The sequence below is a fragment of the Sus scrofa genome, chromosome 5, assembly GCF_000003025.6.
Source record: "Sus scrofa isolate TJ Tabasco breed Duroc chromosome 5, Sscrofa11.1, whole genome shotgun sequence".
NCBI classification, from domain to species: domain Eukaryota; kingdom Metazoa; phylum Chordata; class Mammalia; order Artiodactyla; family Suidae; genus Sus; species Sus scrofa.
The window spans coordinates 7441833-7469308 of NC_010447.5; the positions used below are offsets into that span (position 1 = coordinate 7441833).

Below are 27476 nucleotides of genomic sequence, written 5' to 3' on the forward strand. Positions count from 1 at the left end.
AGCCACCTGCTCTGTGCTTACCTGCGATCTGCTTCCTAGAGCAGGAGGGAAACTTGTGTTGAACTTACTGTGGATCAGGACAGTCTCCCATAGGCCACCTTCCTAAGGATTGTGAAGAGCAATTTTGCGGGGTTTGTTTTGTTTCGTTTTGTTTGTTTTGTTTTTTTTTAGGGCCACACTTCCCAGGCTAGGGGTCAAATCCGAGATACAGCTACCGGCCTACACCACAGCCACAGCAACTCGGGCTCTGAGCTGCATTTGCAACCTACATTGCAGCTCACGGAAACTCCAGATCCTTTAAGCCACTGATCGAGGCCGGGGATTGAACCCGTATCCTCAAGGATACCAGTTGGATTCTTTTCTGCTGCGCCACAACGGGAACGCCCGGGAAGAGGAGCTTTAACCCTGAGCAACAATCACCTCAATGGCTGGCTTTTGTGTCTGCTCTCCTTTCCTTCTGAGCTAGTTCTGTGTCAGAGCCCTGCAGAGAAGAGGCGAGAAGCACCCGACCCCCTAAGCAGGAAGCTACTTATGCTCAGAGAGGGTGAGGCATCCTGCCCACGGCTGCACAGCAAAATGGCACAGCCTGGATTCAAACCCAGGTCTGCCTGGAAGCACAGCCCATGCTTCTAACCACTTGACTGCTTCTGTGGCTAGTTTAGTAGTTGACTCAAAGCTTTTGTTTTCCTTCACAGCAGTGACAACACTAGATCCTAACATTAAGCCACAGGGACCTCCCAGTTGACTCAATCTTGCTCTACAGAAACAGCAAAGTTCAGACCAAGGAAGCTGGAAGGAACAGGTAACCATCTAGCAGAGCCTCTTCCCCACTATGGCTCCCCTTTTTTCCAGCATCTTTCGTGGATGGTCAGCTCACCTCTGTTCAGATATCTCTAGGGATGCTGAGCTTCTCACTTCCCTCCAGGCCACCCATCTCATTGTTAGAAATGCTTTCTTCTGGGAGTTCCCATCGTGGCTCAGTGGTTAACGAATCTGACTAGGAACCATGAGGTTGCAGGTTCGATCCCTGGCCTCACTCAGTGGGTTAAGGATCCGGCATTGCCGTGAGCTGTGGTGTAGGTTGCAGACGCGGCTTGGATCCAGCGTTGCTGTGGCTGTGGTGTAGGCTGGCAGCTACAGCTCGGATTTGACCCCTAGCCTGGGAACCTCCATATGCCATGGGAGCGGCCCAAGAAATGGCAAAAAAAAAAAAAAAAAAAAAAGCTTTCTTCTAATTTCTCTGACTGTAAGGTCCCTGCTCTGCCCCTGGGCCCTACCTAACCTGGGAGGCCCGTGTCCCCTGGAGGTGTCACTTCTTGTTCTTGTGAGCACCTCCTGTTCTTTTTTGTGCCAAACACAGAGGTTATTGCCCTCAGGATGCTCACAGAACAGAGGGGGAGCCAGTTGAGGACACAGAAACCAACAAATCAGAGTTAAGAGAGACCCAGCCAGGGCAGAGACTCCTCCAGGGATGCCTTCCCAGCAGAAAACAGCTCCCGCACGCAGCTGGGGTTGAATTAACAGAAGAGCCTGCCAGGCCCATGCGATGATGGGGAAGGGTGTCCTGGGAACGCGCGCTCCAGGCTGACGCGTGGAGGGAAGAGTCAGGTTGGGCTGGAGGAGACGGAGCCTGAAAAGCCCTGACTTGGCAAAACCCAGATTTACTTTCGACATTGAAACCCCGGAAGATTTCACATTAAAACCTGGACTTGGGGGCCTCTCCTGGAAAGTCGGAAGATCTGGGGCCCACAGTTCCCAGAAGCGTCTCTCTGCGCTGAGGAGCAGCGGCTCCCTCCAGACATGAGCCACACTCTCCTCCGATAAGTGGCTCCCACTTAGACTTTCCTGCCTGGTTCTCGCAGGCGTCTGTGTAGACTCTTGTGTTGAACCCAGCCCACTCGGTTTCCTTATTACTCTTATTTAGAAAGCTTTTAATTCAGTGATTCTCAACATGAAAGATGCGGGCAAGACATCCTCTAATACACTGGAAAGACTCTAACTCCCCCCTCCTGTCCTTCCTCTCCCCACGCACAAGGAGGATCACCGTCGGAAGCCCAGCCTCACCCCTGCCACGCTGGCAGTGCTCAAGTGTGGAAATTCCACCCACGGAGTTTCCCTGATCCTGCAGGAAGATGTGTAGACTCTTCTCACACAACAGCAGTCACCCCCTCCTCTCTCATCATCACTAGAGTTGGTCACCTAGCAACACAGCATCCATCAGGGTAGCAACTGCACACCAATTCATTCATCCCTTCGGCAGACATTGACTGAGCTGCTCCCACGCCTGGGATAGGCAGGGACTCAAAAAAGATCTGTTGCGTAAATGAATAAAGATATAAGGATGAATGAGGCCGGAAAGGAGGTCATACTCTGGAGGAAAAGAGATTAAAAGAAAAAAAAAAATAAAAAAGCGGTGTGGTGTAATACAGGCCATGATAGATGTGTACATGCATGTGTGAATTCCAAAGAGGAAGCTACAGTCCCATATGGGGAAGTCAGAGAAAGAAGAGGGAATAGTTCAGTTAGGTCCTGAGAGAGAAGCAGGCGTCTCAAGGACGGAGGAACAGGGGTGGGGGGATGCGCTGGGGGTGTGGGATGGAAATCCTATAAAATTGGATTGTGATGATCATTGTTCAACTATAAATGTAATAAATTCATTGAGTAATAAAAAAAGAAAAAAAAAAAAAGGCGGAACAGGAGAAATCATGCTCCTGGGCAAAAGAGCATCACAGGCAAAGGCCTGGGGTCTGGACCCGCATGGCAGGTCTGAGGCCACAGGGAAGGTCAGTATCAGTAGAGCAGAGGGTGTAGCAAGAGTCCTAAAATCTACATCCACAAAGGTTCGAGGCAATCCCCACGTTCGGACAACAACTTCAGAGTTCTTTTGAGACAGAACTCAGCCCCACATCCCTGCACAGCTCACTTGAGGCATAGGGCCTGGGCTGCCCTGGGCAGGAGAATGTTTGTAAAATAAAGCTGAAGACCACATACAGACAGGAAAGGAAAATGGGAACCACCCACATGCCAGGCACAGCCAAACGCTGCCTTGGTGGTTTCCAATTTTTTTTTTTTTTTTTAGGGCTGCACCGCAATATATGAAAGTTCTCAGGCTAGGGGTTGAATCGGAGCTATAGCTGCCAGCCTATGCCACAGGCACAGCAATGCCAGACCTGAGCCGCGTCTGTGACCTACACCATAGCTCGTGGCAATGCCAGAGCCTCAACCCACTGAGCGGGAGGCCAGGGATCGAACCTACATCCTCATGGGTACTAGTCATTCGTTTCCGCTGAGCCAAGACAGGAACTCCTGAGGGAGCTTTTGTGAGGGCACGCATCGCCTCTCTCCTTGCCTTGAAGCACGCATCCATCAAAGCACCCCAAGGCTTCCTGGTACAAAAGCACCCAGGCTCTCTGCCTAAAGGACTTTCTCTGGCCACAGGAACACGCTCAGCCTGGAGGTGGGCCGTGTGTGAGCGCCAGGAAGTGAACACCGCCGGGGAGCAGCCTCACTGACGGGAGGTGGAAGTCAGTGGACAGTTACCAAGCTTCCCTGATCCCCAGGCCTGCTCTGAGAGGGGGGTCTGCCACGGTGTCCTAGGTACCCGAGGTGGGCACCGCTCGTTAATGTACCCTGTGCATCAACCACACCCTGTACTCGCTTCCTTACCTTTCCTGTACTTTGGCTTCCTTACTTCCCCACTGCTCGACCTGTGGCTGCCTGGGGTCATTTTCCAAATAAGCTGCTTGCTCTCAAATTCCTGCCTGAGGATCTGTATTGGACGGAATTGAAAACAAGATGTTACTAGAAGTGCTTCCAGGAAAGAGGCTCTCAGAATGGGATTTTCAACGTTTTTCTTTGCCTATTTTTAGGGCCACACCCTCGGCATATGGAAGTTCCCGGGCTAGGGGTGGAATCTGAGCTGCAGCGGCCGGCCTACACCACAGCTACGGCAACAACAGATCCGCGCCGCGTCTGCAACCTGCACCACAGCTCGTGGCAGTACCGGATCCTTAACCCGCTGAGCAAGGCCAGGGATAGAACCTGCATCCTCATGGATGCCAGTCAGATTGGTTAACTGCTGAGCCAAGACGAGAACTCCTCTCAGAATGGGATTTTGGAAGTGGATCACTTGGCAACAAGGAGCGGGATGGAGACGACCACAAACACGCTGGCCCTGGCACAATGACTACGCCTCCCACCTTTGGCAGGTGGGGAGTGGAAGAGTGGTACTGGCATGTGCAACATTGCTATCCCTTGAAAATGCAAGGGTAATGGATTAGTGCAAGGGTTGTGGGGCTGGCTGGCTGCTTTAATTGCCACAAAAACCCAGAAGGAAGAAAACAATAGACACAAATCAGTCAACTGGCAATGCAGAGCATAATGTGAAAGCCAGCAAGTCTCCATGGCAGCATCTAAAGAGACCCTCTTCTCCTGTAAGCAGAGGACAGACAGTGCTGAAAATCAGGCTCAAGATTTTATTTAGGGGAGTTCCCATCGTGGCTCAGAGGAAATGAATCTGACTAGCATCCACGGGGACAAAGGTTTGATCCCCGGCTTTGCTCAGTGGGTTGAGGATCCAGCATTGCTGTGAGCTGCGGTGTGGGTCGCAGATGAGACTCAGGTCCGGCGCTGCTGTGGCTGTGGCACAGGCCAGTGGCAACAATGCCGATTGGACCCATAGCCTGGGAACCTCCATTCGCTGTGGGTGCAGGCCTAAAAAAAGCAAAAAATAAAAGATTTTCTTTAGGAGTTACAAAGGAGGCTGAGCGTGCAGCCCCAGCAAGTCTCCTCTGCTGGGGCCTGGAGAGGCGAGGAGCTGGGCTGTGGGGCCTGGGGGTGACATTTGTGTAGATGATGCCGAGAACCTTGAACACCCAAATTCACCTTAACCATCCGCTTCCCTTCACTGGGGAAACAGCTTCCCATTACCTGGAGACCACACATAGCCCTCATCAGAGGCAGGTGTCTTAATGACACCCGTCCTCCTTGAGAGCTGCCCTTTTCTGCCCTCCAGGATTCTAGAACAAAAACTAGGGGCAAGTCTCCCTAAAAGTGTTTTAGAACTTTTGGCTAGTATGTTCCAACAGGAACAAGGAGAACATTCCTAGGAATGGATTCTGGCTGCTGATGGACCAAGGAGGGTGGTCCTTGGAAGCATAAGGCTGGAATGGGAAGAGTTTACTGATGTGAGGGGACTCCTCTCATAAGTCAGGATTTAATATTCCAGCAAGGACTTTGGGAGCCAGTTCTGACACCCTCTGGAATAGCTCCTTACTGCTGGGAAACAATGATATCCTACAGAAAATTAGATGGAGGAGTTCCCATTGCGGCTCAGGGGTTAGTGAACCCAACTAGTATCCGTGAGGGCGCCAGTTCACTCTCTGGCCTCGCTCTGTGGGTTAAGGATCTGACGTTGCTGTGAGAGCTGTGGTGTGGGTTGCAGAAGCAGCTTGGATCTGGCATGGATGTGGCTGTGGCTGTGGCGTAGGCTGGCAGCTGTAGCTCCAATTGGACCCCTAGCCTGGGAACGTCCGTGAGCCGCAGGCACAGTCCTAAAAAGACAAAAACATAAAAAAAGTTTAAAATGAAAAAAAAAAATTAGATGGAAGTGCTGGCCTTGCTTTGGCAGTGTGTGGAAAGAGTCATAAAGCTGAGAGATAAGCATATTAGGATGAATTTATTATGGAAAACCAGCAAACCTGACCTTCATCTCTAGGAGACACTGTCTTCACTAGAGCAGTACAGAATATACTGATGAGGGGTCAGCATGGTTGAGAAACTCAATGGTAGTCGTCCTCCGTGGACCAGGGTTTCCATAAAAGATGCGGCTGTGTACCTTGGCTCCCTAGTGCTAATTTGCATGTTGGCATTCTGAAAAAGCAGAGGCTAAGCGGTAGCACGTAATCAACAGGGGCAAGGTAGACACGCTTTGTAATGGGGAACAAAATGGCAATGGCAGTCAGGTGGCCTTTAATGCCAAGATCTCATGGTGATTGACAGCTTTTGCAGATAACTGATGTCAGGCATTAAATTGGAAAAGTCTAAATCTCTCCCCTATGTAGCAGACATGAGCTGGTTCTTAGGCCAAGAACCCATCAAATGAAGGGAGGCCAAGTCCCCTCAAGAGAGGACCTTGCAATGCCACGACGAAGAGGACATACTTCTGTGGCTTCTCCAAAAGGACTTTTAGTCATTTACCAGAGTAACTGTATATCACAGAACAGCAGAACGGTAAGATCTTTGGAGGGCTCTCGGATATAGGTCTTAGCTGCCATTGAGACAAGGAGACCCAAATACCATGATGGCCCCCTTGCTAGAATGAAGGTACACGGAAGCTGGTGATAACTGGACTCCTGGTCTTCTGGTCATTTCCTACATCTTTGAGTGAATAATCAGAATGGATCTACTTATCAGCCAGCAGGACCCCACACGTTTATTTCTTGATTTAGAGAGTAAGAACTTTTATGTTTGGAAAAGTCACGGAGAAGTCCCTGAAACTATTGGGTTCTTTCCTCGATAGTAAATCAGAGCACTCTTGCATTCTAGATGAGCTAGGAGAAATCAGCATCCTATTTCATTCACTGGTCTAACCTTTGCAAAAGCCGAACGGATGATGGTGGATGACTGTAGGCTCTCATAACTAAACGGCAGCCCTCATCACAGTTGCTGTGTCAGATGTAGCATCTTTAGTGTAACAGAGCAACACAGCCTCTAACACTTGGTTTGCAGCTATTGACCTGGCAAATACACTCCTTTCAATGGCTACCAAGGAGTTTCCATTGTGGCTCAGCAGGTTAAGAATTCAACTAGTGGAGTTCCCATCGTGGCGTAGTGGTTAACGAATCCGACTAGGAACCATGAGGTTGCAGGTTCGGTCCCTGCCCTTGCTCAGTAGGTTAACGATCCGGCGTTGCCGTGAGCTGTGGTGTAGGTTGCAGACGTGGCTCGGATCCAGCGTTGCTGTGGCCCTGGTGTAGGCCAGCGGCTTCAGCTCCGATGAGACCCCTAGCCTGGGAACCTCCATATGCCGCGGCAGCGGTCCAAGAAATGGCAAATAGACCAAAAAAAAAAAAAAAAAAAAAAAAAAGAATTCAACTAGTGGAGTTCCCGTTGTGGTGCGGAGGAAACGAATCCAACATCCAACTAGGAACCATGAGGTTTTGGGTTCGATCCCTGGCCTTGCTCAGTGGGTTAAGGATCTGGCGTTGCCATGAGCTGTGGTGTAGGTCGCAGACGAAGCTCGTATCCCGAGTTGCTGTGGGTCTGGCATAGGCCAGCAGCAACAGCTTCAGTTGGACCCCTAGCCTGGGAACCTCCATGCGCTGTGGGTGTGGCCCTATAAAGACTAAAGACAAAAAAAAAAAAAAAAAAAAAGAATTCAACTAGTATCCATGAGGACTCCGGTTCCACCCCAGGCCTCACTCAGTGGTTAAGGATCTGGCATTGCCACAGGCTGTGATGTAGGTCGAAGATTCAGCTTCAGATCTGGTGCTGCTGTGGCTGTGGTGTAGGCTGGCAGCTGCAGCTCTGATTCGACCCCTAGTCTGGGAACTTCCATATGCTGTAGGTGCAGGCCTAATAAGAAAGCAAGCAAAAAACCAACCAACCAACCAACCAAAAAACAATAGCTACCAAGAAGGAGGCTCAAAGCAGATTGCTTTCACCTGTGATGAAGAGCAGGCCCCATTCATCGTCTCACCCCAGGCCTACATTAACTCTTCTGCTTTCTATCACCATCGAGTCCTAAAGAATCTCGACCAACTTGACACTGATCCTACCTTATACCACATCACCTTGAAGCTGCTGGTCTGAGACAATGTTAGAATGACCTTCTAAGAGGCACAGCTGCAGTGTCTCAATCCCACAGTCCTTTGCATGGGGTCTGGAACTGCTCACAAGGCTGCTTTTTCGTTTGTTTTTGTTTTTGTCTTTTTTAGGGCCGCCCTCACTGCATGTGGAGGTTCCCAGGCTAGGGGTCTAATCAGAGCTACAGCCACCGGCCTATACCACAGCCACAGCAACGCCGGATCCTTAACCCACTGAGCGAGGCCAGGGATTGAACCCGTAACCTCATGGTTCCTAGTCGGATTTGTTTCTGCTGCGCCACGAAGGGAACTCCTTTTTCTTTTCCTTTTTTGGGCTGCACCCGCAGCATATGGAGGTTCCCAGGCTAGCAGTTGAATTGGAGCTGCAGCCACTGGCCTATACCACAGACACAGCAAGGCGGGATCCAAGCCGCATCTGCATCAACCTATAGCATCTGCAACCTATAGCATCTGCAACTATAGCTCACAGCAACGCCAGATCCTTAACCCACTGAGTAAGGCCAGGGATCAAATCCGAATCCTCATGGATACTAGTTGGGTTCGTTAACTGCTGAGCCATGACAGGAACTCCAAGGCTATTATTTATTAACTCCTTCCTCCACTACGCACTCTATTTCTTCTGCTTTCAGCCCGGACTTCAGCAAGTGAGGGTTCTTTACCAGGTGGAGTGCTTTTCTCTTTTATTTTATTTTATTATTTTTTTTTTGCCATTTCTTGGGCCGCTCCTGTAGCATATGGAGGTTCCCAGGCTAGGGGTTGAATCGGAGCTGTAGCCGCCGGCCTACACCACAACCACAGCAACGCCAGATCCTTAATCCACTGAGCAAGGCCAGGGATCGAACCCTCAACCTCATGGTTCCTAGTCGGATTCGTTAACCACTGAGCCACGACGGGAACTCCCCAGGTAGAGTGCTTTAAAACCTCACACCTAAAGGGTTTGGATTCTCTGTGGCTCTGCTTTGTTGGGCTGCTTTCCTATTACCTTTTACTTTTGGACATAATAAGAGGTGCTACACAGAATGCTCTGGGTTCCAGGTATAGTTTTGCAGCCCACCTTTGCAAGCAGTAATTTGATTTGATAATTGGGGTGAATCATCCCAGCCAGTAATTTCTTTCTTTACCAGCCGGGACGTGCCAAAGGTCCATATTCCAACTGAATGGAATCACAGTTGAATGTATCCCCTAATATTAGGAAATACTCCTCCTATGAGAACTAGGACCTCCCATCAAGCTTAAAAGGTGTGGTCGCAGGAATTGCAAGTAAGTGTAACGGTGAGAGGAGCTGCTCCTATTCTTGACCTTCCAACAGCACCACATACTGACCACTGGTTGAAATTATGTGTAAGACCCCCATCCCTTTGGGGTACTTTTCTCAACGGGCGCCAGAACGGAAGCTTCAGTAGGCCATTCCACCATCCTTTCAGGCTGGCTGCTTCTAAGTGATGGAGTACATAGTAATATTACTGAATTCTATGCACACATGCTTACAGCTCTAATTCTTTTTCTAGGAAAATACTCCTTGGATCGATGTACTGTTCTGCGGAATACCATGAAAGTGCAAAAGGCATTCCAAAAGACTATGGATGGTGATGCTGGCAGGAGCTTTGCTTCAGGGTGAGGCAAATCCTGTGCAGAAGGCATATTTAGTGAGAAAAACTGCTGCCCCCTCCATGATGAGAGGGGTGCAGCAAAATCAACCTACAAGCAGGTGGCTGGCTGGTTCCCCTGGGGGTGGGGGATGTTGGCATACGCGATGGAGGGAGGGAGGTCCTGGCCTCTGCTGCTGGAAGGTTAAGCTGTCAGGAATGGCAGTAACCAGATCAGCGTGTCGAGGGGATGGCCTTATTAGCCAGGCCTGTTCTCCATCCCTGCCACGTGGACACACTTGAACCAGGGCTGCTGGGGAGAAGTTGACTGACAGCCACAGAATGTGTCGTTTCGTCCACTTGATTTTGAGAGCCTCCTCTACAACAGACCTCCTTTGAAGAGCATGCACGTAAGACACAAATATGTCCACACTGTGCCGGTTCTGAGGGTCCCCTCCACAAGCCTCTTCTCCAGATTCCCTGTTACTTATTCTGCTCTCTGTCAGCATCGCCCAGAAGTCTAATCGCAGGTCATGTCTGAGTCTAGACCAAGTGGACAATGAAACAGTCTGCTCCAAGCTTTGCCCCTGGGAAGGATTTCTCGTCACCATTATTTTTTTAAGAATGCTCGTGATTGGGCTTGTAATGCTGATGGGGTGACAGGTGAAAGGCTGATGAGGAACTTTATAACAGAAGGATCAGGCTGAAAACACCTGATCAGCTACAGAGTGAGACAACTAGACTTTCTTCGACGTAACAGGAAGTTCATAGCGTTAGAAGGATGCCATCAGCAAAATCCAGAATGTGGGAAAGTCTAAAAGACAAATGATCTGGTTTCTTAAAATTTTTTTTCAATGGCTGCACCCGTGGCACATGGAAATTCCTGGGCCAAGGACTGAATCCTAGCCACAGCTACAACCTACACCAAAGCTACACCAATACTGGATCCTTTAACACCCCCCCCCCCACCAGGCCAGGGATTAAACCCACACCTCCACAGGGACCCAAGCTGCTACAGTAAGATTCTTTTTTTTAAATTTATTTATTTTTTTTATTTTCCCACTGTAAAGATTCTTAACCCATAGCAGCATAGCTGGAACTCCTTTAAATTTTTTTTTTTAAAAGAGGAAGAGGAAATGTTATAGATTAAAACATAATCTAATCTTAAGAGACATATCAACCAAATACAATATACGGGCCTATTTGGATCCTGATTGTAACAAACTAATTATTAGAAAATCACTTATAGGACAGTCAGAAAAATGTGAACACTGGAGACTGGACATTAGATGCTCTTAAGGAATTATTGCTAATTGTTTTTAGGTAGGATAATTATGTTGTGGTTATATTAAAGAATGAAGTCCTTGGAGTTCCCGTAATGGCTCAGTGGTTAACGAATCTGACTAGGAACCATGAGGTTGAGGGTTCGACCCCTGGCCTTGCTCAGTGGGTTGGGGATCTGGCGTTCCCGTGAGCTGTGGTGTAGGTTGCAGATGTGGCTCAGGTCCCTCGTTGCTGTGGCTCTGGCATAGGCCGGTGGCTACAGCTCTGATCCAACTCCTAGCCTGGGAACCTTCATATGCCGTGGGAGCGGCCCTAGAAAAGGCAAAAACAAAACAAAACAAAAACAAATAAATACATAAAAATAAAAATAAAATAAAGAATGAAGTCCTTAACTATTAAAGATTGAATCCTATCTGTTCGAGCTGCATACTGAAGTCTGTCTATGATTGAAACAGAATGGATTCTAAGATTTGCTTTAAAATAACCAGGCGGGTATAGATGAAATAAAATTGCCTGTATGTTGATAATCATTGATGCTGGAGGCTGAGTATGGGTTCATTATATTAATCTACTTTTGTGTAAGCCTGATGTTTTTCTGTATTAGAAGGTTTTTTTGTTGTTTTAATGTAGCTTGACTTCATGCTCTCTTTAGTTCCATTTCTCTAGTTGCTCTTCACATCAAAATTCCTTCAAAGATTCATCACTCTCTCATTCCTGTTTTCTCAGTTCTCTCTGGTTTCGCTTTCACCTCTGTGGCTCCTTTGAAGTCACACCTGCCAAGGTCACCAAGTGCGTCCCTGTTACTAAATCCATGGTCACTTTTTTTTTTTTTTTTTTTTTGGTCCTCCTCTTCCTTGACCTCTCAGTGACATTTCACACTGTTGATCCCTCCGCTTTCCCGGAACACTTTCTTCCTCTGACTCTGGGAAACCACACTCTCCTGATTTCCCTCCAACTTCACTGGCCACCATCTATACCAATTCCATTCCCATGATTCTGAGTCCACTAGAAGCTCTCAAGGTCTGGATTTAAATCTCGAGCCCTGCTCTCACCTTTGAGAATTTTCTTTAAACACCTATCTCTGTGATGTCTCCACTTAGACATCTAAATGGCAGCTCAGGTGTAAGGGACAAACCCTATTTTGATTTTCCCCATAGCTGCTCCTTCTCCTGTCTTCCCCATGCCAGTTGAAAGCACTGCCATTCATCCACTGTCCCATCCTGGAAGCCTCTCTCCTTCAAGATCCCTGTCTTGTCCATCAGCCAATCTGGTCACTTCTACCTTCAATTAGTGCCCGGAACACACTTCTTCTCACCAGCTCCCTGGCTCCTTTCTGCTCAAGCTCTCACCTGGGCAACCTGATGTCCCAGGAGGCATTGCCAGGGCTTTCCCCATCCTTTCAGTCTTTCCACTCCTTTCACTGTTTAATTTCCTTATCTTCATGTTTATCTCCACTCCTTAACATTTTAATCTACTCAGTTTTTAAAGTTTTCTCAACAAACAATGGGCTTTTTCAACAAACGCCAGTGATTGTTTCAGGGGGCACGCCTGAAACCCAACCGGGTGCCATGGATTTGCTTCCCAGGGATGGGAAGGGGCAGTTGGGGGGGGTGGGGGGCGCAGACAAAACCGGACGCTCATGAGTTGGTACTTGTATTTGAGTGATGTGCAACCGGGGCTCATTTTATCAACAGGACTTTCGTTTGTGATACGAATCCTCCACAACGAAACTGAACGGAAACTCCGAGATCACCAACTCCTCTAACTTTGTGGATAGAAACTCTTACCGGGCTTTTCAGGTCGGACGTCTGTGCTGTCCTCGCGACAAGGCGGTGCGCGCTTACTGCCATGAACTGCCATTAGCGCGGCACTGACCCTCCCCGAGCTCCACCCGGGCAGGGGCCGCCGGCTCTCCGGCGGCCTCACAACCGCAGCCCCAGCCCCCTTGGCTGCAGCAGGGAGAGAACGCAGCGCCCCCGCCCCGCTGAGCTCCGCCCGGGCAGAGGCCCGGCACGTACAGCCGTGGGGTCCCAGGAGCCGGCGTCCCCGACCCCACCGCGGCCACGTGACGCGCGGGAGCGGGGCCCGGATGGGGGCTGTGATCGCGGAACAGTGAAAGGGGCAGCGAAGGTTAGGGGTCGACGCCCGGGCAGAGCCCTGGGGTGTGGGTGGATGGGCCCAGGGGATCTCGAGTTGAGGCCAGAACAAAGATGCGACAGAGCAGAGCCCTAGGGCGCAGCGGCCCAGCCCGCGCCAGGGCCGGAGGGCGGGCGCGGCCCCTCCTGCGCCGGGGTGCAGGTGTTGGGGTGTGGCCGGAGCGAGCCGCCCCCAGCCGCCCGGGTTTCTCTCCTCCACGGAAGGGCCGGGGGCGCCGGAGCCGCCGGGTCCAAGGCCGCCGCCCCGCGCCGCTACGCCCGCAGTTGCCTTTGTGTCCGGGTCTGGGCGCACGAAACCGCCTAGGGTTCGCTTTCCCGTCCGAGTTCCCTTTTCCGACCCGCCCCCACCTCCCTCCGCCTGGGCCCTCGGAGGCCGGAGGAAAGACTCGATCGCTTGTTTAAAAGCAGACGCGGCCCCTTCCCGCTCAGCCTCCGGAAGTGGCGCGAGTCCCCGACCCCGGCCGGTCCCCACCCGGGGCAGGTGTGCCCGGGCCGCACAGCGAAGCAGCTGGACCGTGCGGTGAACGGCCAGGCCCGCGGCGCCGCACTGGAGGGAGGCAAGGGGCCACGGCGGCTGTGGCCAGGAAACCCTGAAAGGCAGGGGGAGGCCGGGCGCTGGACAGTGGAGTCGGGGCTTCCGACCGCAGGACTGACGAGCTCCGCCCCCACCTATTCAGGGCTCGGGGATCCCAGGCGCGGAGACCGAGTAGACGAGACGCTGCCCAAGGGGCAGGCAGCGCTTGCACACGGGATCTGTGTGACCTCAGCAAATCGCCTCTCTGGGCCTCGGCTTCCTGGTCTATATAATGGGAATGGCACTTGGGCACCGCACCTCAGTGCTCAGCAGACCGCCCCTCGGCCTCCTTGCTCTGGAGGGAAATGTGCGCAGAAATCTAGCAACGGTGCCGTAATACGCTTCCATGTGGGACAAACCCAGTTACACAGGTTTTCGCTCCTTCCTCCCATTAAATATTCTGAGGCTTCTGGCACAGGGCCTGTGCAGGGCGGAAGCTGCAGTGATGAAGGCAGCAGGCTGGGCCTGGAGAAGCCAATAAAAGAGCCTTTCCCTCTGGCAGGGAAGTGGGCCCCGGGAAGCTGCCGGAAGCCCGGCTGCCCTGGGCCCTTCTGTTTATCAGGGCCCAGGCTCTCCAGGTAGGGCCATCCCCTTGGAGTATTTGCTCCCTGGCCTGTTTTTAGAAAAGCTATGTGACTTCAACACTGTTGGTGCTTCTAAATGATGATGAGATACTTGGTGATACTCCAAGAAGCCAGACCCTGATCCTGCAGTTGGCTGAAAGATCCTTTTCTCTTGCCGCCAGTGTGAAGCGTTCCAAAGGGACCCCCTTTCCCCCACAACTTTCCTAAGTCCTGCACTAAGTCCAGTAGTGCCCGATGCCATTGTCCCTCCCTGGGTCAGTATCAGCACCGTGGCTTAGTTGGTCTTGTCCAGGGCTGGTCCCCAGGGTGAGTACTGAGTGACTGGAAGAGGTCTTCTTTTGTCCCTTCCAAGTGCTCCCCACAGAGGTGTAGCAAGTTAATAACCCCTCTTACCATTTACTGAGTATCTGTGCTGTGCCAGGGTCTATGCCAAGTGCTAAGTTCATGCTCTTACATAAGAGGGACAGAGACAGAGCACCCTTTCCCTCTGACTGCCAGTTCTCCCTTTGTAACCCACTCCTACCTGCATCTTATGGGAAAAGCAAGTTCAATTCTCAAAACCCCAGGGAGCGGGCCCTTTGCCCTCTGAATAAATCCACACCCCTTTGGTCAGCTTACAAGGCTCTAGGCCATATTTTTAGCCTGTTCCTCAGCCCCCCGCTGCAGGTTTTAAAATGCAGCAAAACGGAACAGTTCTCACTTCCTTGCCTTGCCTCAGCTGGGCCTTCCACCTGGGGTCCCACTGTCCACACCTGCCTCTCCAGGCAGGGCCACATGGTCCCACTGCTGCCAGACTGATGTTGTCTGTTTGTTCTTCTGCTTCCTCTGTAAGGACTGTGAGCTCCTAGAGAGCAGGGCTGTCATTAGGCACTGGCTCCCTAACATCCAGCGAGAGTCCAGCGAAGGAGAGAATGAGTGAGTGAAGGAGCTGCAAATGGACTAGCTTGTCCCTGTGGGCTCCAGTGAGTTTCCAAGACACACCTCGAGCAAATAACCTGACATGGTTACACTCTCACCCAATACAGCTGAGGAGGCGAAGGGCAGGTCTAGGGTGGGAGCTGAGCCAGCTCCTGAATCCAGGGAGCCCCGGGCCTTGCCATGTGGCTGAAGCCCCCCCTTCATCTCAGGCCACGCTTTGATTGTCCCAGAAAACTGTCCTGCACCTCACGGTGGCTTCCCTGTGTGAGGACGCCTCTGCGCCTCCGGTCAGACTTCTCTGCAGAGGATGGAAGGGATGGGATTTAATATTAGCTGATATTTACCACCTTCCAGGGATGCGCAAAAGGCTTTCTGGGTATAATCTCATTTCATCCCCACCTTCCCATGTTACAGTTGGGGAAAATGAAGCTCAGAGAAGATCAGTACCTTGTGAGGACACAAAGCGTCAGAAAGAGTCAGAGTTTGGATTGGATGGTAGCTTGTCCTCCTCCACTATGATTTGAATTTAGGATAAACAAGTGGGCCTTTCTCGGCTCACTGGCTTGCTGGTGCCATGGGCCTCTTGGTGATAAGCTGGCCTTCCTTCCCTCTCAGTGCGGTTGAGAAGCAGAATTTGAGGAAATCTGCAAAAGCGACCCTGTTACCATGGCAACAGTTCTGTCACCGCAACTGCGATTTTACAGGCAGAATATCAGCCATACCAGCACAGGCATTGCCGGAGAAGTTCAGGCAGCACCAAAGTGGCCGCACCTGCTGGGGTTCCAGGGCGGTGAGTGGGGCCAGCCACAGAGGTGGGCCCCAGGGGTGAGGGGCCCTATTACTGTCAGACTGTGGCAACTTCCAAAATACAAAATGTGCAGAAGAGTGCCCTTCATGAACAACTGCTTTTCTACTCAAAAATCTTCAGTGGCTGCAAATAGTCTGCCATGCTGGAGATTTACCCCTTTAGCATGTATAGGATGTGAACTGGCCGTAAGGTGTTTTCTCACCATTAAAAACAAACATCTAGATTCTACCTCTGCAAATCCTTCCCCGTCTGGGCTTGTTTCTCTCGCCCACCTACCACCCATCCTCCACTACTGACCTCCGAGGACCCAGCACAGACCTAGTTTTTTGTTTTGGGTGTCTTTGGTTTATTTTGTTTTGTTTTGCTGCCTCCTCAGCATATGGAAGTTCCTGGGCCAGAGATCGAATCGAGCCACAGCTGTGACCTGTACCACAGCTGTGGCAACCCGGATCCTCAGCCCCCTGTGCCACAGTGGGAACTCCCAGACCTACTTTATTTTTTTGCTTTTTAGGGCCATACCTACAGCAAATGGAAGTTCCCAGGCTAGGAGTTGAACAGGAGCTGCAGCTGCCAGCCTACACCACAGCCACAGCAACTCGGGATCCCAGCCACATCTGTGACCTACACTGCAGCTCTCTGCAACGCCAGATCCTTAACCCACTAAGCAAGGCCAGGGATAAAACATGCATCCTCATGAATACTAGTCAGATTTGTAACCCGCTGAGCCACACTGGGAACTCCCATCCCAGACTTACTTTCGTTTTCACCTTGGCTGGTATAATAATTTCTTTCTTATTCTCCCAGGGCAAGCATCCATTGGCTCAACAAGTGTTTCTTAGCTGGAGGCTGTGCTTGGAGCTGGGGACGCCACAAAGTAGACTGGCTGCTGCTGACTGGAGCTGATGGTTAACAAAGGCAAGCCATTGTTAAAACCCAGTCATGCTGAGGGTGAAGGTGTGGGGAGTTCAACAGTCTCAGAAATGCCCAGAAGGACAAAGGTGAGCTACAGGAGGGATGGGGTTAAGGGCAGAGCGATAAGAGGCTTGGGCGGGGGCAGGGCTGGAGCCCAGGGGGCATCGTGCACATTACGCTGCAGGCAATGAATGCAGGGCCCACGGAAAGCCACAGGGAGAGGCAACAAGTTTGTCCAAGTTCGAACCCGGTTACCCTGCCACAGGCTGACCAGAGCGGCCTTGGGACCTGAGAGCACTTTCCAGCCTTGGTCTCCCTTGTAAAGAGGAAGGGCTGGGTGAAACAGGCTTTCAAACCTTTGGACAATGTCAAACTCTAGAGAAAGGTGAGATTTTTCCACACAGAAAGTTTTCTCAAGCTGGAGAAAGGCCTCCCCAGGCCTCTCTTGCTGCTTCTCCGTAATGCATCCCAGGGCACCCAAGGTTGCAATAAAGCCCCCCTCCCACTTCATTCACTTGGAATGTTGGACTTTTTTTTTTTGGTGTTTTCTAGGGCTGCACTCAGGGCATATGGAGGTTCCCAGGCTAGGGTTCTAATCTGAGTTGTAGCTGCCAGCCTCCACCACAGCCACAGCAACATGGGATCCAAGCCGCGTCTGCAACCTACACCACAGCTCACGGCAATGCCGGATCCTTAATGCACTGAGCAAGGCCAGGGATCAAACCCGCAACCTCATGGTTCCTAGTCAGATTCAATTCCTCTGTGCCATGACAGGAACGGGAACTCCAGAATGTTGGACTTTCTGTTTTTCAAAATAAATTGGAAGATTAATATATACTGGAGGACAGCTTTAAAATGTAAATCACTAAAACACTAGGGATACTTTTTTTTTGGCTGCACCCAAGGCATTCAGAAGTTCCCAGGAGTTCCTGTCGTGGTGCAGCAGTAAACGAATCTGACTAGGAACCATGAGGTTTCGGGTTCAATCCCTGCCCTCGCTCAGTGGGTTAAGGATCCAGCGCTGCCATGAGCTGTGGTGTAGGTTGCAGACTCAGCTCGGATCTGGCATTGCTGTGGCTGTGGTGCAGGCCAGCAGCTGAAGCTCCGATTGGACTCCTAACCTGGGAACCTCCTCCATAGGCCACCGGTGCAGTCCTAAATAAAAGACAAAAAAAAGAAAAGAAAAGAAGTTCCCAGGCCAGGGATCGGACCCACACCACAACAGTGACTGGAGCCATAGCAGGGACAAAGCTGGATCCTTAACCCCCTAGGCCACGACACAACTTCAACACTAGAGATGCTTTATTTTTGTTTGTTGTTGTTGTTGTTTAGGGCTGCACCTGTGGCGTATGGAAGTTCCCTAGACCAGAGATTGAACTCACACCACAGCTGCAACCCCACGCCATAGCAGCGACCAGGCTGGATCCTTAACCTGCTGAGCCACAAGGGAATTCCCATAAAGGTCTTTTTTTCACCTGTGAAGTGAGAATACAAAATAGTGCGACCTCACAAGTTAGTTGTGGGAATTGAGTTTATGCTCCTATAACACAGTAATCACTCAGAGGTGTTGGGCGTTATTACTGTTCTTAAATGATTTGGGAAACCTTTGGCCGCGTAGACTCCGCAATCTTAGCAGTGGTTGGTGGCCCCGACATTATAAACAAGGCAATACTCACATGGGCTTGTAATTATAAGTTATGATAAATGCAAAGCAGAAAAGTGGACCTGAGGACAAGTGTGGGAGTCAAGGGGCGGGTGCAAGCTTTGGGGCCCCCGGTATTCAATTCTCGGGAATTAAGGAAAATGAGACTTCACGCTGGAGGGAGAAAGGTTAATAAAAAGAGGCTGAGAAACAAAATTATTGGGTGGAGTCTTTGCTTCTTCAGAAACGAGCAAATGGAATATTCCCCCAAACACAAGCTGCATCGTGTACTTTCTTTTCTCTTTTTCTTTTTAGGGCCGCACCTGTGGCATATGGAGGTTCCCAGGCTAGGGGTCGAATCAGAGCTACAGCTGCTGGCCTACACCACAGCCACAGCAATGAAGGATCAGCAATGCGACCGACGTCACAGCTTATGGCAACGCCGGATTCTTAACCCACTGAGCATACCAGGGATCGAACCTGAATCCTCATGGATGCTAGTCGGATTCGTTTCCACTGAGCCACGATAGGAACTCCCCGCATAGTGTCCTTTCTAAGCTTAAAACGCCTTGGCGGCTCTCTGTCCTGGGGATAAAGATGAAATTCTACAACAAAATCAGACCTCACATCTGTCCTCTACGTCTCTGATGTCTGGCCTTGGCTGCCTTGCCTTTCCCACCCAAGAGTGGTCCAGGAATATTCCTTTGGCCCAGAAAGCTTATCCTCAGTTGTTTTATTTTGTTTGCCACTCCCCCCTGCGTCCCCCCCACCAGCCCCAGTGTCTCCAGGGCCTGGCACGTAAGAGACCCCGGACAGACACCTGCTAGGGCTCCACGTCCCAGCCACCTGGACCATCCGGAGTGCCCCTTGAGTGACCTGCTCCCTCTCACCTGTTTCCTAAAAGCCTTTCTCCCTGACACACCTCCATTCACCTCTCTACCACCTGAATAACCTTTGGCTCCAGATCTAGAGGCTGCCTCTTCCGAGAAGCCCTCCCTGACCAGCCCTGTGGGCTTTCACAAGGTGTTATTACTGGTCCCCTCCTGTTGTCACACTGCAGTACCTCTGCTTCCCCTGGAGCTTAGGTTCCGGTGGAAGAAGACAGAAAATTAAAAAAAAACAAATAGGGAGTTCCCGTCGTGGCGCAGTGGTTAACGAATCCGACTAGGAACCATGAGGTTGCGGGTTCGGTCCCTGCCCTTGCTCAGTGGGTTAACAATCCGGCGTTGCCGTGAGCTGTGGTGTAGGTTGCAGACGCGGCTCGGATCCCGCGTTGCTGTGGCTCTGGCGTAGGCCGGTGGCTACAGCTCCGATTCAACCCCTAGCCTGGGAACCTCCATATGCCGCGGGAGCGGCCCCAAAAATAGCAACAATAACAACAACAACAACAACAAAAAGACAAAAGACAAAAACAAACAAACAAACAAACAAAAAAAACAAACAAATAGGAAAAAATATGTAGTGCTGTGGGGAGAAGGAAGCAGGCAGTGTGGGAGGAGAGGAGGCAGTTTGCGTTAGGGTGGTGGCAGAAGTTCTGCTAAGACCTGCAGGAGGAGAGGGACTGGGGAGCCCAGGGGACATCTGGGGAAGAAGAGTCCAGGCAAGTGCAGAGTGAGAGGAAAAGAAGGCAGGGAGGGACTGGGGGACCCAGAAAAGGCAGGCTCAGAATTTTTTTTTTTTTGCTTTTTAGGGCCACACTCATGGTATATGGAGGTTCCCAGGCTAGGGGTCAAATTGGAGCTACAGCTTCTGGCCTACAGCACAGCCACAGCAACGCAGGATATGAGCCGAGTCTGTGACCTATACCACAGCTCATGACAACTCCAGATCCTTAACTGACTGAGCGAGGCCAGGGATTGAACCCACAACCTCATGGTTCCTAGTTGGATTCGTTTCCACTGCGCCACGTCGGGAACTCCGCAGACTCAGACATTTTTTAAGCCTTGGGCTTTTACTCTGAGTGAGATGGAGAACGTTGCAGGGCTCGTAGGCTGAGGAGGGGCAGGATCTGACATAAAGGAGCCCACATTCCCTGCACCTGCCCTGGCCAGTCTGAGTCCTGAAGACAGAGATAAATAGCCCCCCAGGGGCTCCCAGGGCAGTGGGGTACCCCCCCAAATCATGTCTACAGTGTAGAAAAGCCCCTGCCACCAGCACATGGGTAGATTGGACCACTTTGCCTGACTGTGTGGTGTGTTCTGAGAAAGATTGATTAAATATAAATGAATAAGACAAGTTCTCCATCAATTTCCTCTCCCTTTCTTTCTCCTTCTCTGCTTGCCTTGCTTTCTTCCAGAAACATTTAGTCAAAGCCTATTATACTAGCAGCAGTATGGGTTATACCCCATAGAATAAAAAATCCACAAATCCGTAGTGATATAAAGGAATGAATGAATAAATAAATAAGTAAATGCGGAGGAGGAAAAGACAGCTTGCTTGCTTTCCTTTTCTTTTTAGGGCCACACCTGTGGCATATGGAGGTTCCCAGGCTCAGGGCTGAATCGGAGCTGAAGCTGCCAGCCTACACCACAGCCACAGCAATGCGAGATCCGAGCCCCATCTGCGACCTACACCACAACTCACGGCGACGCCAGGTCCTTAACCCACTGAGTGAGGCCAGGGATCGAACCTGCAACCTCGTGGATACTTAGTCGGATTTGTTACCGCTGAGCCACAACAGGAACTCCTGGGAGACACCATCTTAACCCAGTGGTTAAAGCTTCATGTGTCAGGAATTAGTCCTGTCAACATCACAGACCCCCTGATGTATTAGAAAGAGGGTGACTTCTGTGTCATGCTTCCCCAGAAGGTATAACATTCCTCAGATGATGAGAAAATGTGGGACAAATCCAAGGGAAGGACATTCTACCAGACACCTGACTAGTGCCCTTCAAAATGTCAAGGTCATGAGAGATGCGGAGGAAAGACCGAAGGAGTGCTGGGGACAAGGGGAGACCAAGGTTATAGGTGAGTAGGTTCAGTGTGGGCTCCTGCATGGGATCCTGGAGACGGTGGGGTGGGGGAACATTGGTAGGAACTGTGGTGAATTCTGGGTTGCGTCTGTCCTTTAATTCATAGCATTGTGCCATGGTTATTTGCTTGGTTTGCGTCGTGGTACTGTGGTTATGTAAGATGTTAACCTGAGAGGAAGCTGGGTAAGAGGATATACGGCAACTCTCTGTGCTATTTTTGCAACTTTTCTGTAAGTCTAAAATTCTTTCTTTTTTTCCTTTGGCCGTGTCCACAGCATCCAGAAGTTCCTGGGCCAGGGATTAAACCTGGCCACTGTCCAGGCAGGAACCCAAGCCACAGCAGTGATAACACCGGATCCTTAACCTGCTGTGCCGCAAGGGAACTTCTCAAATTATTTCAAAATAAAAAGTAGAAAGAGAGGAAAAATTAAGAAGCCAGTCATAACCCTAGCACCCAGATTATGATCTCTAAATACCATTGTGGGAGTTCCCTGGTGGCCTAGGGGTTAAGGATTTGGCATTGTCACTGCTGTGGCTCAGGTCACTGCTGTGGCGTGGGTTCGATCCCTGGCCAGGGAACTTCTGCATGCCGTGGGTGCAAACAAACAAACAAACACCACCACTGCCCTCTAAAGGAACCAGGGCTCCTTAGAGAATGGCTGATTCTAGTCTGAGGCCAAACATAAGAGGAGTCTGGAAGGTTTGAAAAGTCAGCCGGCAAGGGGGCTACCGAGACTTACAGGGTGTGTCCAAAGGAGCTGAGTTGAAGAGATTTCCACAGACCTTTGGGGGGTGCTGGAGAACAAACTCATTATTTTGAAAACAGATTAATAAAGGGTGAGAAAGAAGCATTTTTCTTCCCCTTCCTTTAAAATCCGTACCTCAGATGAATCTAATGGATGACGAGGCAAAGATTCTCTTCACAGAGGGATGCTGGCTGGTGGTAGATGAGAGAATGATCCGATTAGATGGTTTCTCATCTTGCAACCTCATCAATTTGGGGATCTAAACACTGAGCACCAAGAGCACTTATCTCACATGAAAAAAAAAGAACCAGACGTTATTTTGCCTCCTAATGAAATCAAACAACACCTCCCCTGAATTAGTCCTGTCAAAAACTCTCATCTGAATCGAATCAGGCTCTCGGTGAAACTGTCCATTCACGATAAATACAAGAGACAGAGAAACTGGTTAAATTATCCCACAGGGATGCAATCAGCGAAGTGTGGGCTATGGTAGGATAAATGATGTGTCTGCAAACAAGATAAAAAAAGAGGGAGGTCGGAGGGACTGGGAATTTGGGGTTAATAGATACAAACTATTGCCTTTGGAATGGATAAGCAATGAGATCCTGCTGTGTAGCACTGGGAACTATATCTAGTCACTTATAATGGAACATGATAATGTGAGAAAAAAGAATGCATACATGTATGTGTGACTGGGTCACCTTGCTGTACAGGAGAAAATTGACAGTATACTGCAAACCAGCTATAATAGAAAAAATAAAAATCATTATAAAATTAAAAAAAAGAGGGAGGGGGAAACTATGGATATAAGATGCCAAAGGGAATATCAACTAATTACAAAAACATGGTCCTTATTTTTATCCTGATTTTGTTTTAAAGCAACTGTGAAATGGAAACACCTATACCTATGTGAGACTGCTGGAAATTTGAACACAGACTAGCCATTTGATAATATTAAGATATAATTGTATGTTTTCTTAGGTGTAATAGCATCGTAGTTACCTAGTCTATGCATTTTTTTTTTCAAGACTTTATTTGGAGAGACACACACTGAAATATTTGGAGAAATCATCTGATTTGGAGGAGCTACTGCCACGGAAAACATTACAGAAGGGCAGGGGGGCCATGATCAGGCAGGGATGCTCAGTTCCTGTACTGACCGAGGGTCACCAGCGAACTCTGCTTTTCAGTATATGTCCAATATTCTACATAATGAAAAGAATTTTTTTTTCTTTTTAGGGCTGCACCCACAGCCTATGGAGGTTCCCAGGCTAGGGGTCGAATTGGAGCTACAGCTGCTGGCCTACACCACAGTCACAGCCATTCGGGAATCCCACCCGTGTCTTCAACCCTACACCACAGCTCACAGCAACACTGGATCTTTTTTTTTTTTTTTTTTTTTTGTCTTTTTGCTATTTCTTGGGCAGCTCCCGCGGCACATGGAGGTTCCCAGGCTAGGGGTCGAATCGAAGCTGTAGCCACCTGCCTATGCCACAGACACAGCAACGTGGGATCCGAGCCGTGTCTGCAACCTACACCGCAAGCAGCTCACAGCAACGCCGGATCGTTAACCCACTGAGCAAGGGCAGGGACCGAACCCGAAACCTCATGGCTCCTAGTCGGATTCGTTAACCACTGCGCCACGAAGGGAACTCCAACACCAGATCTTTAACCCACTGAGTGAGGTCAGGGATCAAACCTGCAACCTCATGGTTCCTAGCTGGATTCATTTCTGCTGCACCCTGGCGGGAACTTGAACAAAAAGAATTTTAACAACGCCTGCAAGAGTTCCTGGCGTGACTCAGCGGTAACGAACCCCAATAGTATCATTAAGGATGCGGGTTCAATATCTGGCCTCACTCAGCGGGTTAAGGATCTGGCGTTGCCATGAGCTGAGGTGTAGGTGGAAGACGCAGCTCAGATCCCTTGTTGCTCTGGGTGTGGTGTAGGCCGGCAGCTGTAGCTCCAGTTCGAGCCCTAGCCTGGGAACCTCCATATGATACAGGTGCTGCCCTAAAAAAATCAGTAAATAAATAAAAAATAAAAAATAAAAACACCCGCAATCAGAGTTCCCTTGTGGCACAAGGGGTTAAGGATCTGGCATCGTCACTTCCACATGCTGCAGGTATGGCCAAAAAAGGAAAACAACAATACTACCTGAAAACTGCAACTTAGAGACAACAACTATTAGCATTTCTACCAGTGTCAAATTAAAAAATGTGTACATGCCTGTGTGTTATTTTTTTTAGGGCCACACCCATGCCATATGGAAGTTCCCAGGCTAGGGGTCAAATCGGAGCTGCAGCTGCCGGCCTACACCACAGCCACAGCAACACAGGATCTGAGCTGCATTTGTGACCTGCACCACAGCTCATGGCAACACTGGATCCCTGACCCACTGAGAAAGGCCAGGGATCGAACCCACATCCTCATGGATACTAGTCGGGTTCGTTTCAACTGTGCCACTACAGGAACTCCCTATTTTATAAAATGCGGATCATACCACAAATATCCTTTGGGCAACCTGTTTCCATACTGTATTGCCCTAACAGAAAATATCCTCCCAGCGGATAATTTTTAAGTTGTGTTATGCCCTGGGTGCTGTAGATGCAGAGTTAAGCCTGATTTCCTACCTCCAAGGCAGCCTGTGATCTAAGGGAGTGAGCAAACTCACCACAGTGACTCAGTGTGCCCCTCTCTATAATGGCAGTGCCCTGGCTACCTCTTAGCTATGCAGTTTCAAGGACTGAATATTTCCCTGTGCTGCCCAGGCTGCCCTTCCACGGGAGACCTGGACTTGACTCTGGGCAGGAACAACTACCTGGCTCCACGCCAGGGGCCTCCAGGCCTCTGAAGGACAGTGTCCTGTGCATTAGGCACTTGAGTGACACTCAGAGCTCACTTCACAGCCTGGGGCCTTATCTGGTTCTTCCTGTATTCCTCTGGGCAGGGTCCTGCCTTCCAGGCTGCGTTGGGGACTTCCCGGGGGCCCCAAAGCCACCCCCTCCTGCTTACGGGGTTTGCCATGTGGTTTGCAGTTGCCTTTCTAGTTTCTCAGGCAGGCCCTGAGCTCCTCAGGCCCCTGGTGCCAGGCCAAGGGTCTAGCACAGAGCAATTGCACATGAATGGGCAGCAAATAAATTAAACATGAAAGAAAATCCATCAGCGGGCATGACCAAGTGTGTGTGTGTTTTCGTGTTTACTCAAAGCCCCATACCAACTCCTTAGTGACTCTTTACAAAATAAAGTGCCAAGGAAGTTGAGGATTAGTTGGCTGAATTGCTTTCCCCTTTCCTGGGGAGGCCTGGGAGGAAGGCTAAGGGGCTGAGCTGCAGCAGGGCAGCCGCAGCCAGGAGCAGGGAGGGGTGCAGGTGGTGGGCCAGGAGCAGGAGCAAGAAGAAGCGCTCCTTGGTCCCCCACCACTGTGCTCAATGAGCCCCAGGGGTTGAGAAAAGGGGGAGGAAGCCCCGGGAGGGTGTCTGGGGCTGGCGTCTTCCCCGTGTGGCAATCGTGATTGCTCCAGACCCAGCACTCCGCCTCGCCCACACTTCCTCCCAATCTTCCCGCCTCTCAGCCTGCGGAGAGGTTGCCCTGAGCCGCACTCCCGCCCCTTGGGACTTGTTTACCTGGGGAGGTGCAGGGAGCTGTGGGCTGTGCTCCGAGGGCCTCCCTCAATCGGGGGACCAGGGATATACCAGGCGGGGCTGTTTGTTTCTGTTGTAAATGAGGGACATGGGTTCGGACAGACTGTTTAGTGGAGCTAAGGAGATGCTGGGGAGAGGGAGCCCCTTCGTTCAGTTTCCAAAGCCCTGAGGACCTGAGATCCTCCCTGCTGCCAGCAGGACCCAGACCCATGGATGGGATGGTCCCCAGACTGCAGTCAGGGCCTGGCCTGTCAGTGGGGGAGAAGTGGAGGAGACTTGGGAAATATTTACTGAATGAATGAGTGAGTAAACCAGGTTAAATATAGCTGCAGGGACCTCAGGGCCAAGCAGAAAAGAGCAAGAATTCCAGTGTAACTTGGGGCAGGTTGCTTAAAAAGTTCTGAGCCCCGGGTTCCTCAACTGTAAAATGGAAGCAAAAAGTTCTACCTTGTTTATGAGATTTATGTGGGTTCTTTGTAGAGTTTGTGGCACATAATAGGCGAATAAATGGTCACTGTTGTTGTTAGTGCTGTTTACTGATTCAGCAAATACGCATCAAGCACCTACTATGTGCTAGGTACTTTCTAGGTATTTGGACGAGACAACTGAACAAAACACACCAAGCTCCCTCTCCTCACAGGGTTTACATTCTCAGGCAGAGGAGAGAGAGAGAGAAACAATAAGCCAGTAAATGAAATCACATGTTGGAAAGTGATGAAATCCAAGCGGAAAAAAAAAGCAGAAAAGTTTGGGGGATGAGGAGTGCAGGCAGTGGGGCTGGATTGTCATTTTACTTAATTATTTACTATTATTATTATTTTGCTTTTAGGGCGACACCCAGGGCATATGGAGGTTCCCAGGCTAGGGGTCTAATCCGAGCTGTAGCTGCCGGCCTACACCAGAACCACAGCAACAGAGGATCTGAGCCATGTCTGCAAACTACATCACAGCTCAGGGCAATGCCAGATCCTTAACCCATTGAGCGAGGCCAGGGATTGAACCCGAAACCTTGTTGTTCTTAGATTCGTTTCTGCTGCACCAGAACAGGAACTCCTATTTTTTTTTTCTTTTTTTTTGTCTTTTTGCCATTTCTTGGGCCGATCCCACGGCATATGGAGGCTCCCAGGCTAGGGGTTGAATCGGAGCTGTAGCCGCCGGCCTACGCCACAGCCGCAGCAACGCGGGATCTGAGCCGCATCTGCAACCTACACCACAGCTCACGGCAACGCCAGATCCTTAACCCACTGAGCAAGGCCAAGGATCGAACCTGCAACCTCATTGTTCCTAGTCGGAATCGTTAACCACTGAGCCACGACGGGAACTCTGAGGAATTCCTATTATTTTTAATGGCTGCACTTACGGCATGTGGAAGTTCTCAGGTTAGGGGTCGAATCGGATCCAGAACCACCAGCCATAGCAACTCGGGATCCAAGTCATATCTGTGACCTACACCACAGCTCATGGCAATGCTGGATCCTAAACTCACTAGGCAAGGCCAGGGATCAAACCCACATCCTCCTGGTTATTAGTTGGGTTTGTTACCACTGAACCACCATAGAAACTCCAAGGATTGTCATTTTAAATAGGGTGACAGAGTAGTTCTCTTTGAGAAGGTGGCATTTGAGCAAAGACTGGAGGTGAGGGAGACAGACGTGCCAGTATCTTGAGGGAGAGTATTTGCACAGAAGGCACAGGCTGGGGGCTGTGTAGTGAGCGGGGGAGATGATATCAGAGGTTAGGTGGACGGACTGCATGGGGCAGTGCCGGCCATGGTGAGCTTGGCTTTTCCAGCAGGTGGAGAGGAGCCACTGCAGGGTTTTGAGC

The 27476-nt window shown here is 50.4% G+C and overlaps 1 protein-coding gene and 1 long non-coding RNA gene across 2 annotated transcripts in view; one reads left to right on the forward strand and one right to left on the reverse strand.

Annotated features, from left to right (window-relative positions):
- Positions 1 to 14786, reverse strand: part of LOC110260836 — a 59780-nt gene extending 44994 nt beyond the window's left edge. Inside the window, exons 1-2 of the mRNA XM_021093101.1 lie at positions 14711 to 14786; positions 12484 to 13521 (exon numbers count right to left, since the gene is read on the reverse strand). Coding sequence (XP_020948760.1) covers positions 12484 to 13521; positions 14711 to 14786 — 1114 coding nt within the window. The remainder of the gene's footprint in view (positions 1 to 12483; positions 13522 to 14710) is intronic.
- LOC110260637 lies at positions 16411 to 23380 on the forward strand. The gene is made up of 3 exons (XR_002343888.1): positions 16411 to 16734; positions 21097 to 21257; positions 23037 to 23380. It is a non-coding gene; the product is annotated as an uncharacterized LOC110260637 (long non-coding RNA).